Source organism: Anolis sagrei, chromosome 3 (genome assembly GCF_037176765.1).
Source record: "Anolis sagrei isolate rAnoSag1 chromosome 3, rAnoSag1.mat, whole genome shotgun sequence".
NCBI lineage: Eukaryota > Metazoa > Chordata > Lepidosauria > Squamata > Dactyloidae > Anolis > Anolis sagrei.
Genome location: NC_090023.1, coordinates 224,183,225 through 224,196,138, shown reverse-complemented (window position 1 = coordinate 224,196,138; position 12,914 = coordinate 224,183,225). Strand labels below are relative to the sequence as shown.

The window sequence follows — 12,914 nt, the reverse complement described above, 5'->3', positions numbered from 1 at the left end:
ACTACACTGCTGAAATCCTACACAAAGTTAGCTTGGAGTAAATTCAATTGAACTCAGTGAAATTTATTTCTGAAAAGACATGCAGGGGATTATGCTTTAAATAAATTTTGAATAGATAGAATATTTAAAAGTAAATATTTTTAATAAGGACATATTGCCAGATGCCCTTCTTTTCAAAATAAAATTATGCAAAGTTGCTACAAATCAAAACAAGCCCTGTCGGGCAGTAACAGAAATACTTGAATCTATGAAGGATGGTTTCTCCACATTTCAACATTACAATATTTGTCATCTAATTCTATCTGTAGAAATAAAGCAACATATTGTTTTGAATATATGGACTGATACTTGTCTAGAATGGAATACTAAATTTTACTAATTAAACACCATAGTTTCAGCATAAAATAAGATGATTTCCTCAGTATTGCAAAGAAATGGAAATGTCCCTAATTTATCACTTTCAATGAGTGAGAAAATGGAAATGTTGCAAATTACTTTGTTGCCTTCTTCCAATTGCTAAAAATATTACTGGTATCAAATTGTGTTTGTGTCTTAATGCACAGTTTATTTTCTATGTATTAATATTACATTGCCTACAGTCACAAGAGTAAAGCAAAATTCATGGCTTACTGTGAACAACCTGCATGCTAATGCGCGCAAGCTATTTATTTCCCCTTCAGTTGAATAGGTAGAAATACCATATAAGCTTATGTATATGTTGAGCTCACGAACAAGTTGAAGCAGTTTTTGGAGCCAAAAAAGATGGATATTTTTCATGACCTATAGATAAGTCAAATGTTTGAGAGGGGAAAGCACCAATGCTGTCTCAGGAGGCCAGCTATCCCTGGCCACCTCACTATTTTCCTGTCCAGGTATTCAAAAAGTCCAGAAACAGATCAACAGTGGAAAGAGTAGAGGGCATTGGTGATTCTTCCTGGAATGAACTGAAATCTTGCTTCTTGCCACTCAGAGAAGGGGATGATTCCTTTTTAGTTGTTGCTGTTAAGAAAGATAAAGTACATACGTTATCCTGTGGATAAGTTAACCCGGGGTGGGGTGGGGGGTGGGGTGGGGGGTGGGGTGGGGGGTTACTATATTTTCTAGACTTATACATGAGCATATAGGGTAAACATATTGCGAGGTCTAAACTTGGGATCCTGGTTTGTTGTTCTCAAATAAGTCAGGCTTTATAAGTCCATGTAGAGTTCAGTAAATCTGTAACCTAGTTCTTTCAGGGATATATTTTAGATTTCCTTTCCCATTTCCAAAGTGCATTATTATTCTGTCTGGATAGATAGACAAATAGATCAACTTTTCTATATATTAATATAATCAAAAGAGCCTCTTCCCCAAAAATATTATGTGCCAACAACAGAGAACTTGGCTTGTTGTGATCGCTGATCATTGAGGTAATAGAAATGCCAAAAATACAATGACATGAGTGTCCACTCAATTATTTTTTAGGTTTTTTTAATTATTTTAGTTTGACTGCTGTATCTTCTGATTCTTTTTTTCTTTCCTTGTGGAGATAGGATGGAAAACAAATAAAGTGTTGTTGTTGTTCCTAGAACAATAGTTTTAAATATTTTAACAAATAAAGTGCATGTATATGTAGCCAATATAGTAATTTGCATTCGGCTAATATAGACTGAATATTCTTTATTGAAATACTTGAGACCAGAAGTGTTCTTTATTTTGGATTTATTTTACTGCATTGTATTTAGGCAGTCTCTAAGTTACAAACATCTGACTTAGGTAAGAACAAGGGTGAGCCCACAGGAAATGAGAAAAATCTCCTAGGAAGGAAAACTCACTCCTGAAAGAGTTGATATTGGGAAAGGATGGCTCCACTGAAGTTGTGTCACCAATCCTTGTTTCCACAACAAGTCAAAATTTTAAAAATCCAATTATCATAGGGACAGAAAATAAGGGAAAATCTTCTGAACAGGGGCACAAACAGCAAAACAAACACCACAGGGGTGTTAGCCCTTCCCTATGCTGTCCAAAACGTGTGTGTGTGTGTATGTCTACATATATAGCTGGAGATACACTTTTAAAGGTTACCTGTTCCAACTCACATACAAATTCAATTTTAGAACAAACCTACCGAAAATATCTTGTTTGTAATTTGGGGACTGCTTGTAATTACATATATATAGTAAGATATTCTGGAGATAGTACTAAACAGGAAATTCATTCATGGTGCATATACACATAGCCTGAAGACAATTTTATACACAATATTTTTAAAATTTTGTGCATAAAATAAGGTTTGTATATTATGACCTATCAAAAACTAAAAGTATTGCTCTGTCAGCTATCCATGTAGACAACTTTGGACTTTTGAATTCTAGATAATCGATGCACAACATGTATTGTCAAAATTCATCATGTAAAGTATGTGTACATGCTAGTATGCACACATGCTGTATTTCTATCTATTAATTGATTTGTGAATGCAAATATCTAATTAGTTTTCATATATTCCATTTTGGGTGGGTATATACACACAACCTTAATAATTATGTGCATTTTTATAGCCATTTCACTGCCTGAAAAAAAATTAGTATATAAGTTTGTGGAATGTGCAAACAGACTTTTTGTGTGCATCTTGTTTTATGTGGAAGTTGGAGTACCTATTGTAGATATTGAATTGTGAATGAGTCAGACTTTTAAACTACAAAAGCAGTCACCTCCACATGTCCACATATTTATCATTCTATTTGTTTATTTATTAATTAATTTTACTAGATTTTTTGAATCAATAGCTGATTAAGGAACTGATATAGCACTGATATTGGGGAGAGGGGGTCAATATACTGAAGCTCTGAGTATTTTAGTAGAATAATAACAGCAGAAATATATTACACAAACCTTACATCTACATTTTGAATATGTATTTATATGTTTAAAAAATGAATTATTATAAGTCAGTAGTTATCAGTTTGTTTTAGCTCTGACTCATCTGTACCCATATGGGTTTTGTTGTCTGTTTGTTTTTTAGCCTTTTGCAGCCAATATTTACTACCCATTGCCACGGCCAATATATCGAAATTATTGGGCAGGTATGCCAGGCTCAACATTTCCTTTCCAGAGTAGCAGTGACCACTTTGGAAACATGCTTGCTGCTCCTAGTGTGGTTCCTGCCTTTAAGTTTCAACTGCGGAGGGACACCATAGACTGGAGGCGATTCAGTGCCATCGATGTGGATCGGGTGGCCCGTGAGCTGGATCTTGCTACTCTCCAAGAAAACATCAATAGTGTCACCTTTTGCAATCTTGATGCAGAGAAGTGCCCATATTGTCAACAGCCAGTAGACCCTGTTCTCTTAAAGGTCCTCAAGATGGCCCAGCTGACCATTGAATACCTACTCCACTCTCAGGAGTACCTGAGCATGAACTTGGCACTTCAGGAGGAGCAGCACCAGGCATCCCTTGAAGACATAAAGCACCTCAAGCGTGACTTGGATAAGCAAGCAGAAGAGCTGAAGAGTGTCAGGGAAGAAAGCAGAAGGCGGAAGAAGATGATTGCTACCCAGCAGTTGCTCCTGCAAGCTGGAGCCAATAACTACCATAAGGTTAGTTCTAAGGAGATGAGGAAAAGGCTTGAGCCTTTTCTCAGTATGATATCTATGTCTGAGCATGTTTATAGATAGTGCAAACAGCTTTTGTAAGTGCTCCTTGTTTTCTATATGACAAAGATACAAAGTCATCTCCCTCATTTGGGGGCTTATCTTTTGTGGATTTGATTATCATGATCTGTTTAGGAATCCCTGAAATTCCTAGAGAGGTATTAAAATATATAGGATGGGGTTTTTTATTCATGATTTTCTATCTTTCACAAGAGTTGTACCCCTAACCCCCATGGAAGTGGAGGACTTATTGTATCTGTATATATCCCAAAGATTTATTAAATGGACATAGGAAGATATATGCACTTATACATCTACTCTTCTAGAAAGGGTTATGTTGGAAAACCTACTTCCAGAACACAATCACATATTGTATTATTTTTAGTATTCTTTGCCGCTTTGGGTGTCTTTTGACAGAGAAACAGAGGCATAATAATAATAATAATAATAATAATAATAATAATAATAATAATGTTATTTGCTGAAAGATCTTGGGAGATTATAGTTTCAAAAATGCAACTTTTTCAAGCAAGCCCAAATTTGATATTTATATAGAGATGGCTAGTGAGGTGGAAAAGGAAGTAATATGCTCTTCTGTGTGAGTCTGCCCTCTCATATCGTTTATTATTATTGTTATAGTTGTTCTTTTAAAAGACACATCCTGTAAAGATTAAATACAGACAATTGAGCAGGATTGTCCTTCAGGATCAATTAGATCCATGCAGTTACATTGTTCACAGGAAATATGTATGCTTTTTGTTTTTCTTCAACCATTTTTATATGAGAGAGGCTGCAGAAGCAAAGATCAATAGTCAACTATTAGGACTACGAAAGGACTAAAATTAGTCCTTTCTGTTTTCACAGAAGTTTTCACAGAAGTTTCTAGATAAAGGGTCTAATACTTGAGGATATTTTTAACATATGAGTAGGCCTGCATTAATACCGGAGACAGTCAAGTTAGTCTTTTGATTCCCTGTTATGTGATGATTTTATGTAAAGTGGTTGAATGAGAAGAGCATGAGAAGCCTTGGGAAGTTCTCCCATCTTTAACTTCTATGCTTAACCTTTCAGTGTGCTTTATCTTGAAACTTTTCATCTGCTTCCCCTCTCTTTTTTGTTAGTGCCAGTTGTGTGACAAGACCTTCATGAATTATTCCTTTCTTCAAGCCCACATGCAACGCAGGCACCCTGAAGCTACTGAAGCTGGTGAGCTCCTGGGGTCAATGTGTATTCATTCTGAGTTTTTGCAGGAAGGGGATTTCAGACTACAGTGAACAGGAGGGGAATGTCTATTCAAGATCATGTAGTAATGACATAATTTCCAGAACTTCTAGAGCAGAGGTAGGCAAAGTATAGGCTGCAGACCCTAGGGCCTCCTAGGAAGAGTCAAAAGTGTTCCAAAATGCTCTCCAAAGCCCTCCATGGCTTATGGAAGGCATTTCTGTCACATTTGAAGACATCTGGACCACTCAGAAATCAAACAATTTTTAACTCCAAAATGCTATTTTTTAGCTTCAAAATGACCTTTCTGCATGTGGTATTTCCACAGCTCATTTAGATCTCCAAAAGGTTTTTTTTAAAAAAAAAAAACCACACACACAAGAAGCATGTACATTAGTAATTGTCTAAGAGTATTCTGGCCATGTTGTTTTCCCCAACCATTTATATTTAGAATAGAAACTGATATTTTTGCAGTTGAGGGCATTGCTAATGATGCCTGTCTTGGAATCAACTTAACAGAGAAGGAGAAGAAGAAACAGGTGCAGCAAATGGAAAGTGAAATTGAAGAACTGAAGGTCAAGCTGAAGGAGACCCATATCCAACTGGAGACTGAGAGTCAGTATAGAACTCAGGTATGAACGAATACAAATATTAATGAAACAAGAACTCAAAAAAGCCCAAAGCACTGGCTGGTAGCCTCCTACATGGGGGTGGCTGCTCAGGGGCTCAATATGCTCCCTGCTGGTTTCCCATATGACTTTGGAGATGTGGCCAAGGATGTAGGACCATTTGGGATATTGGGTGAAGAGGTCATTCCACATTGCTATATTCCAGAATTCCCATTGCTTGCTGTTTGAACACAACGCAAAAGCTTCTACCAAACGTGCCAGTTGTTGTTGGAATCATTATTGGAATTCAGCCTGTGTTTGTGTTTCAGGATCACGGTGCTTCTGGTGTGGGAAATGATGTGGGAAATGATTGCACTGAGGTTCAAGATGGTGATGGTCTGGTCAATGATATTCATGCCGAGAATGACAGAGAGACACCAGTTCAAAGGGCAGTTTCTCATGAGAATGTTCCTGCAGGACATAGGGATGATGGTTTATTCCCTGACTCTGTGAGCTCTCAAGATTTGGGGTTTAAAAACAACTTGACAACTGGAGAAATTAATGAGAAGCAAGATAAGGAGCTCACAGATAGGCGGCTAGAGTTCAGCCAGAATAGGCAGCTAACTCAAGGTTTGTGTCACTCCTCCAGGCTCCAAGAGATAAGAGTCAAGAGCGATAGCCAAGGAAAGCAAAACCAGTTTTTGAGTTTTGGGATAGAAGGTTTGCCTCAAGGGAAAAAAAAATTACATCAAGCATCGTTTCAGAAACCTACTTCTTGTTCCATAGAAGTCTTGCTTGGAAGATTCATGTTAAGGGTACTTGTTCATGGTTGTATTTCTTGGTCTTTTTGGAGTTGGTTACAAAAGTCTGGATTTTGCCTTTAGACTTTGTTAAACCCTGCCTTGAATTGCCTGTGTATTTTGTTGAATCCTGCTTTGGATTACTTTGTTCCTGCTGATCTTTTTACCTTATTGGGACTTCTCTACTTTCTTAAAAGCATATATTTTCAACTGGCTATTTTACTAAGCTTCAATAAAAAATGATTGTTTTCCTATTCATCACGTGGTGTTTTGAAATCAGAGGGTTATTCCTGTCCTGGAGTGCAACAATTATCTTAGTTAGCCACAACCATTCTGCATTTTTCCTAACCAATTTTGACTTTTAATATCCTTGACAGGAAGCAGAGAATATTCGTCAAAGAGAAGAGGAAGGAAGAAAAAAGTTTGAGAGATGGAAGGAGGAGGAAAGGGCAAAATTCCAAAAGGAAATGGAAGACCTTAGGCAGCTCTTCCTTACTGAATTCAAGGATATTTCCAGCAGAAATTCTGCCTTGGAAGGGGTAAGAGTAATGTGTGATTTATTATTTTCCTGTCAACCTAAACATTCAGAAAATCACTACTGGGCGCTAAACTGTGTAATATGATTTTCAAGGGAGCTACACAGCAAAATATTTTTGTATTGCCTCTGCATTGTGGGATGGGAGCCAGCATGTTTCGTGCCACAAGTGAAGGGGGAGTGTTGTTTCCCCCAGAAAACAATCTGACAGAGAATGTTTCACATCTGGTACCTTCTTACACATAAAGTGTTTAGTGTTTAGAGCTCTTTGATAGCTGGGAGGAAAACTGAGTTCTTTACATGGTACTGTAGGTGTTGATACAAATCCAGTTTATATGCCTAGTCTAAAAGGCTAAACTAAACATCTAAATACAATGTTGTTTGGATGAAAAGTTAATCTGGAAAAAATTAGAATTGTATATTAAATTGGAAATATGTGAAACTCAGGGATCCCATTGTGTTCAGATTCTGTTCTTTCAGGGTGGGAAAGAAATGCATTTCTTTCTTTAAATAAAGTTAGGTCTTTGATCCATTGGGCTAGTCTTCTAATTTTTCCTAGTTATGTGGATAGGAAAGTTCCCTTCACTCTTACTACCTCATCAGATGGGCAACATTGCCTATCGTACGACACTCCCTCTTCACTTGTGGCACGAAACGTGTTGGCTCCCATCCCACATTGCAGATTTACTTCTGGCAAGATTTCATGGTGCAGGTGGAGAGGGAGTGTTGTAAGCCACTGTGGCAGCAACATGGAAAGCTTCCCACCTTGCATAGGCAACAATGGGTGAAAGCCAGGAAGTAGACAATTCCCCCCATGAGATGGGGTGAGAGGAAAGCCAGGTGACATGGAGGATGGTGTGATGGGTTCCCCACGATGCAGGGCAAATCCCACCTTTCATGTGATGAGGTCCTAAATGTGTCACATTACTATAAAAGATCATTATTTTGAGGGCAATTTGGCAAAGGAGCAAAAACCCAAGTTAAGCTCTAGGAGCAATTAAAACAAGAAAATGGTACTCTTGACTTATAAAACAAGATAATGATTTTGTAGATCAGTGGTTATCAATCTGTGGGTCCCCAGGTATTTTGGCTTACAACTCCCAGAAATCCCAGTCAGTTTACCAGCTGTTAGGATTTCTGGGGGTTGAAGGCCAAAACATCTGAGGACCCACAGGTTGAAAACCACTGTTCTGGAGCATAATGTCACAGATTGTTGTGAGGAAGTATACAGATAACTCTTCCTACATATACATTTACTGCAGTTTGTACAAATATACGTACTGTCGGGAAACTTAGATTTTTCATTAGTTTAAATGCATCATTTACACACTTGAGGAGGAGGCAGGAACAGACTTTGGGAAATCCCTCCAAATAGTGGAAAATACATGAGTGAGATCCTGAATCAGGAGATGCACAGTTCCAGCATGATCAAATGATGATGTATGCTCCCTATCCCCTCTCCCTCTCCCTTCCCACAATTCTCCCTTTCCTCCTGCACCCACTCCATGCCCATTTAAGATCCCATGGAAAATGGGGGAACGCTGGGATCATTTGGTTATGTGACCATACCCAGACACCTGACAATTATGTCATCTTCCAGAACTGAATAGTTCCCATAAGGTGCCTTCATCATTGTGCATCCTGCTGCATATAGCCAGACACTTCAATTGCCCCATGCTCTCTGCCAGCAGCCAATCACAAAGCAAGGAGGCAGCAGGAAAGAATAGATTTTAAGAGGGAGTCATTTTATGAAGGAATTAGATAATTTTGACCTCCACAATGATTAAAAAAATATACCTCATTCTGTTTTAGCCTAATCATCTTCATGGGGATGTTGTGGAGATAAGTAAGAAAGTAATCATATACACTATCCCAGGCTCCACAGAAACAAAAATGCAATAAATAGGTTGGATTTACATGGTTAGGTGTGGGGATACAACTGATCTGGGGTTCTGAATGGGCCCCAAATTCGAGCAGTTAACAGAAAGCTACCCTAAATAGGAGATTTACAAGCAAGCATCTAGGGATATTCCAGATCCATTTTAAGTTGCAATAAATAAAAATGTCTACCTGGTTGAAATCCAGTGTAGTTTCAGCTCCCAGAACACTTAAGCAATCATAGCAAATTGCAATCCTGGATGGGGAATTCTGGGATTTGTAGTTTTAAAATTATCTTTTCTATATTCCGGCCTTATCCTATTATTGGTTGAGGTCAAGGTTGTAAATCATTTTGACCCAGCTCTGGTCATATGTGCATGGATTAATCACACCTTTAAAGAAAGAGAGAGCTGCTAAAACTCTGTGAGAAAGTGAAGCAAAACTCCTGTAAAAGAACTCCAACAAAATATTGGAGACAAATTTCTCTATTGCTCCCTAGTGGCATTCATAAGTAGAAAACCTTGAAACTGTTGTGATTATATTTATGCAGGGGACCAATCTAATAGATTGAATCTATGTTAAAACTACTTATGTTTTCCCAATTGAGATAGTAAAACTCAAAATAAGAACCAATATGAAATGTTTCCCTATCTAACAAGTGGTTTTCATTCCATGAGAAGACCCATCTCAGATGTAAAATGGTTAAGGTTGTGGACTAAAGTATGCACACTTATGTAGGATTAAGCTCCACTCAACTCAGTGGTACTTATCTCTTGTACAAACCTGAGGCGGTTTTCCCCAGCTACTACTGCAAGATCTTTGACAGCAACATTTTTACATAAACCACTTGTTCCATCATCAGAAACTTCAAGAACTACAAGTCAAGAGTACAGTCGTCTCTAATCTAGGAACACTGCAGGATGATGAGTCTGTTGACAAGCAGCAATGGACGAAAACTCAGAGGGAGCTACAAGGGATGAAAGCAAAGATTGATCAGCAGGTAGGAAGCCTAGATGGAGTAGTATGATAATTCATGCTGTAAGCTCTGTAAGTAACAAACCTTGTTCATATAAAGTAGCTGGAAAATGGTATTAGTGTCTACTTTTTGTGCTCTGTTAAGCTCTAGTCCACTAGGACCAAACCATGAAATTTAAGCTCCATAACTATTGTTGACATGACAAAAATGACAACAGCTAGGTAGCATGTTGTGACATCACTTTGTTGATATCCTCTTTCTTGCTTGCTTAATTCTCTATGTATGTATGTTTGTATGTATGTATATATGTGAATATGTACACAAATATTGAGATATCTTTGAGGTGGAAACCAGGTCTAAACAGGACTGAATTTATGTTCCATATACACCTAATTTTATATACAATATTTTAAATAATTTAGTGTATGAGACTATGTTTGTGTAAGTAAGTAAGTACACTGAACCATCAGAAAGCAAAGACACTGTTATTGCAGCCACCCACATGGACATTTTCAGATTTTGGAGTAGTTTGGATGTCAAAAATCCAGATGAAGCTCAATCTATATTTGAGAAATTTATGAATTTTACAAATGTACATTAAAATGTGTATATAAATGTAGAAAAAATACAGTCAAATTTTAATTCGAAAAAGCAAACAAGCCTTGCAATCCAATGAAGACATGAGCCATAGCAAGCTTCACAGAAAAACCAAAAAACTTTGACAACCCTACGTCTTGCAGATATTCCCACTTGATACAGTAATATTTTCTGATTAATAAATTAACAAATGACTAGCATTGCAGGTCATGCTCCCTTACCTGACAATAAACCCCATTGAACTCAGTGATAATTATTTTTGAGATCTATGTCAGACTATTGAGATGCTTCTATTGACACATTTGTCAGTGAAGTCTGCAGAACTTAGCATTTTAAAACACTTGGCAGTTAAGCAATCAGATTCAGGACTGCCCCTCTAGAAAGGGACTGCACCAGATTATTGACTGACATCCCTCACTGATTCAGTAAATCAGAAAGGAATGATGTGTAGAACCTTATATTTGTTTTAAAGTAGCACAATTTGGGCTCAGAAGCGGATGTGAACAAATCAAGAAATACACATTTGCAATTTAAGGTTACTTCCTAATAGAGGTAGTCCTCAAGTTACAAACATGATAGGTTCCGTAGGTTTGTTCTAAAGTTGAATTTGTATGTAAGTCAGAACAGGTACATTTTTTAGTAGAATGCTAGCTATAAATATGTATATATTAGCTTTGGGCAGCATTGGATCGGGGTATAGGGTGGCAACCTGTGCTGGACGGGGTTACACTCCCCCTGAAGTCACAGGTCCTCAGTTTGGGAGTCCTCTTGGATTCATCACTTACGCTTGAGGCTCAGGCGTCGGAGGTGTCCGGGAGGGCTTTTGCACAATTGAGACTCGTACGCCAACTGCGACCGTACCTTGCAAAGGCTGATCTGGCCGGGGTGGTCCATGCCTTCGTCACCTCTAGATTGGACTACTGTAATGTGCTCTACGTGGGGCTGCCCTTGAAAATGGCTTGGAAATTTCAGCTGGTCCAGCGGGCGGCGGCCAGGTTGTTGACTGGTGCTCCTTACAGAGAGAGGTCAACCCTCCTGTTTAAGGAGCTCCATTGGCTGCCGTTCACTTTCCGGTCCCAATTCAAGGTTTGGGACCTGCCTACCTGCATGACCGTATCTCCGTATATGAACCCACACGTTCCCTCTGTTCATCTGGAGAGGCCCTGCTCGCGATCCCACCTGCATCACAAGCACGCTTGGTGGGGACGAGAGACAGGGCCTTCTCTGTGGTGGCCCCCCGACTCTGGAACACCCTCCCCAAGGACATCAGACAAGCCTCAACGTTGGCAGTCTTTAGGAAGAGCTTGAAGACCTGGCTGTTCCAGTGTGCCTTTCCAGAATAGGAAACTCCCAGCATCATGTCCCGGATGCACTTTATTAGAAATTTAAGACTGTCTGCACATTGCAACTACCCTAGAATCCTACATTTCACCTGTCATGCCCAGCACTTTTAACTGTACCCATTACATTTAGCCCGGCCCTAGTTTTTAAATGTGTCATGGTGCGTTGTTTTATTGTTTATTGTTACTGCTTTAATGTTTTTTGGTTTGCTTATGAGTTATATAATGCATTGTTATGTTGTTTTATTGAGGGCTTTGGCCTTTGTATGTCACATCGAGTCCTTCGGGAGATGATAGCGAGGTACAAATAAAGCAAATAAATAAATAAATAAAATAACACCCCTGTGGGTTTTGTTTTGCTGTCTAAGTCCCTGTTCAGAAGATTTCAGCTCAATTTCTATCCCTGTAATAATTGGATTTTGAAAAAAATGACTTGTTGTGGAAACAAGGGTTGGTGAGAAAGCTTCAGTGAAGACACCTTTCCCCCATGATACCTCTTTCAGCTGTGAATTTCCCTTCTGAGAGGTACAGTTCTCTCACTTCCTGTTGTCACACCACCATTCCTAATGATGAGTTGTTTGTAAGTCAGATGTTTGTAACTGCCTGTACATTTATACTGATGGTGATCTCAAATACTAAAATAAATGTGAACAGGACTAAGGCATTTAAATATACATATATATATTGACAGAAAACCGAGTGGAAGTGGAAGCTGCGGGAACTTCAAAAAGAGCACCAAATAGAAAAGGAACAGGTGAGTACACTTAAGCATTTCTCACAGTATATTGATTCTTAATGTTTCCTTCCATAAGACAAGAGATACATTACCCTGATGTAAGTCAATATGGAGAGTATGTACAGTAGAGTTGTATTGTAGGGTCCACACTCTTTCCACCTGTGTTTAGTGTATGATCGTATCCTTAGGACTGCACGTGTGTAGACCCTGTGACTGCATTGCTTTGAATGCTCATGTGGGAGGACAGAGCCTGTAGGCAGTATCCCACTCCCACTCCAAAATCGATGTGCACACCCATAACTGCTGTGTTGGTTGTGCAGTAGTGGAATAGATAATTGTATATTACCAAATGCCCATTTCCAGAACAATAGGGCCATTTTCTGCAGTCCAAAAAGAACAAAAAAGAATACATCTGGTTTTCCCATGGCTGCTTTCACAAAACAAGGTTGCTGTGGGTACTCAGATGAAGCTGGAAAAAAAAAACAATCAAGCAAAATGTGCAGATATGCTGGATCTATATACATCTTAGCATTGAAAAATTAAGATCTTCATGCAAAATCAAATTTGAAGGTAGCCCGATTTATCTGGTTGC

General features: G+C 38.5%; 1 protein-coding gene across 2 annotated transcripts in view; it reads left to right on the top strand.

The window, feature by feature from the left end:
* DZIP1L (DAZ interacting zinc finger protein 1 like) overlaps window positions 1–12,914 on the top strand; it is a 36,603-nt gene that overhangs the window by 7,826 nt on the left and 15,863 nt on the right. For both annotated transcript variants that reach the window (XM_067465921.1, XM_060768007.2), the window contains exons 2-7: window positions 3,005–3,577; window positions 4,753–4,837; window positions 5,372–5,484; window positions 6,638–6,799; window positions 9,536–9,673; window positions 12,278–12,340. In XM_067465921.1, coding sequence (XP_067322022.1) covers window positions 3,068–3,577; window positions 4,753–4,837; window positions 5,372–5,484; window positions 6,638–6,799; window positions 9,536–9,673; window positions 12,278–12,340 — 1,071 coding nt within the window. In that variant the 5' untranslated portion in view covers window positions 3,005–3,067. The remainder of the gene's footprint in view (window positions 1–3,004; window positions 3,578–4,752; window positions 4,838–5,371; window positions 5,485–6,637; window positions 6,800–9,535; window positions 9,674–12,277; window positions 12,341–12,914) is intronic.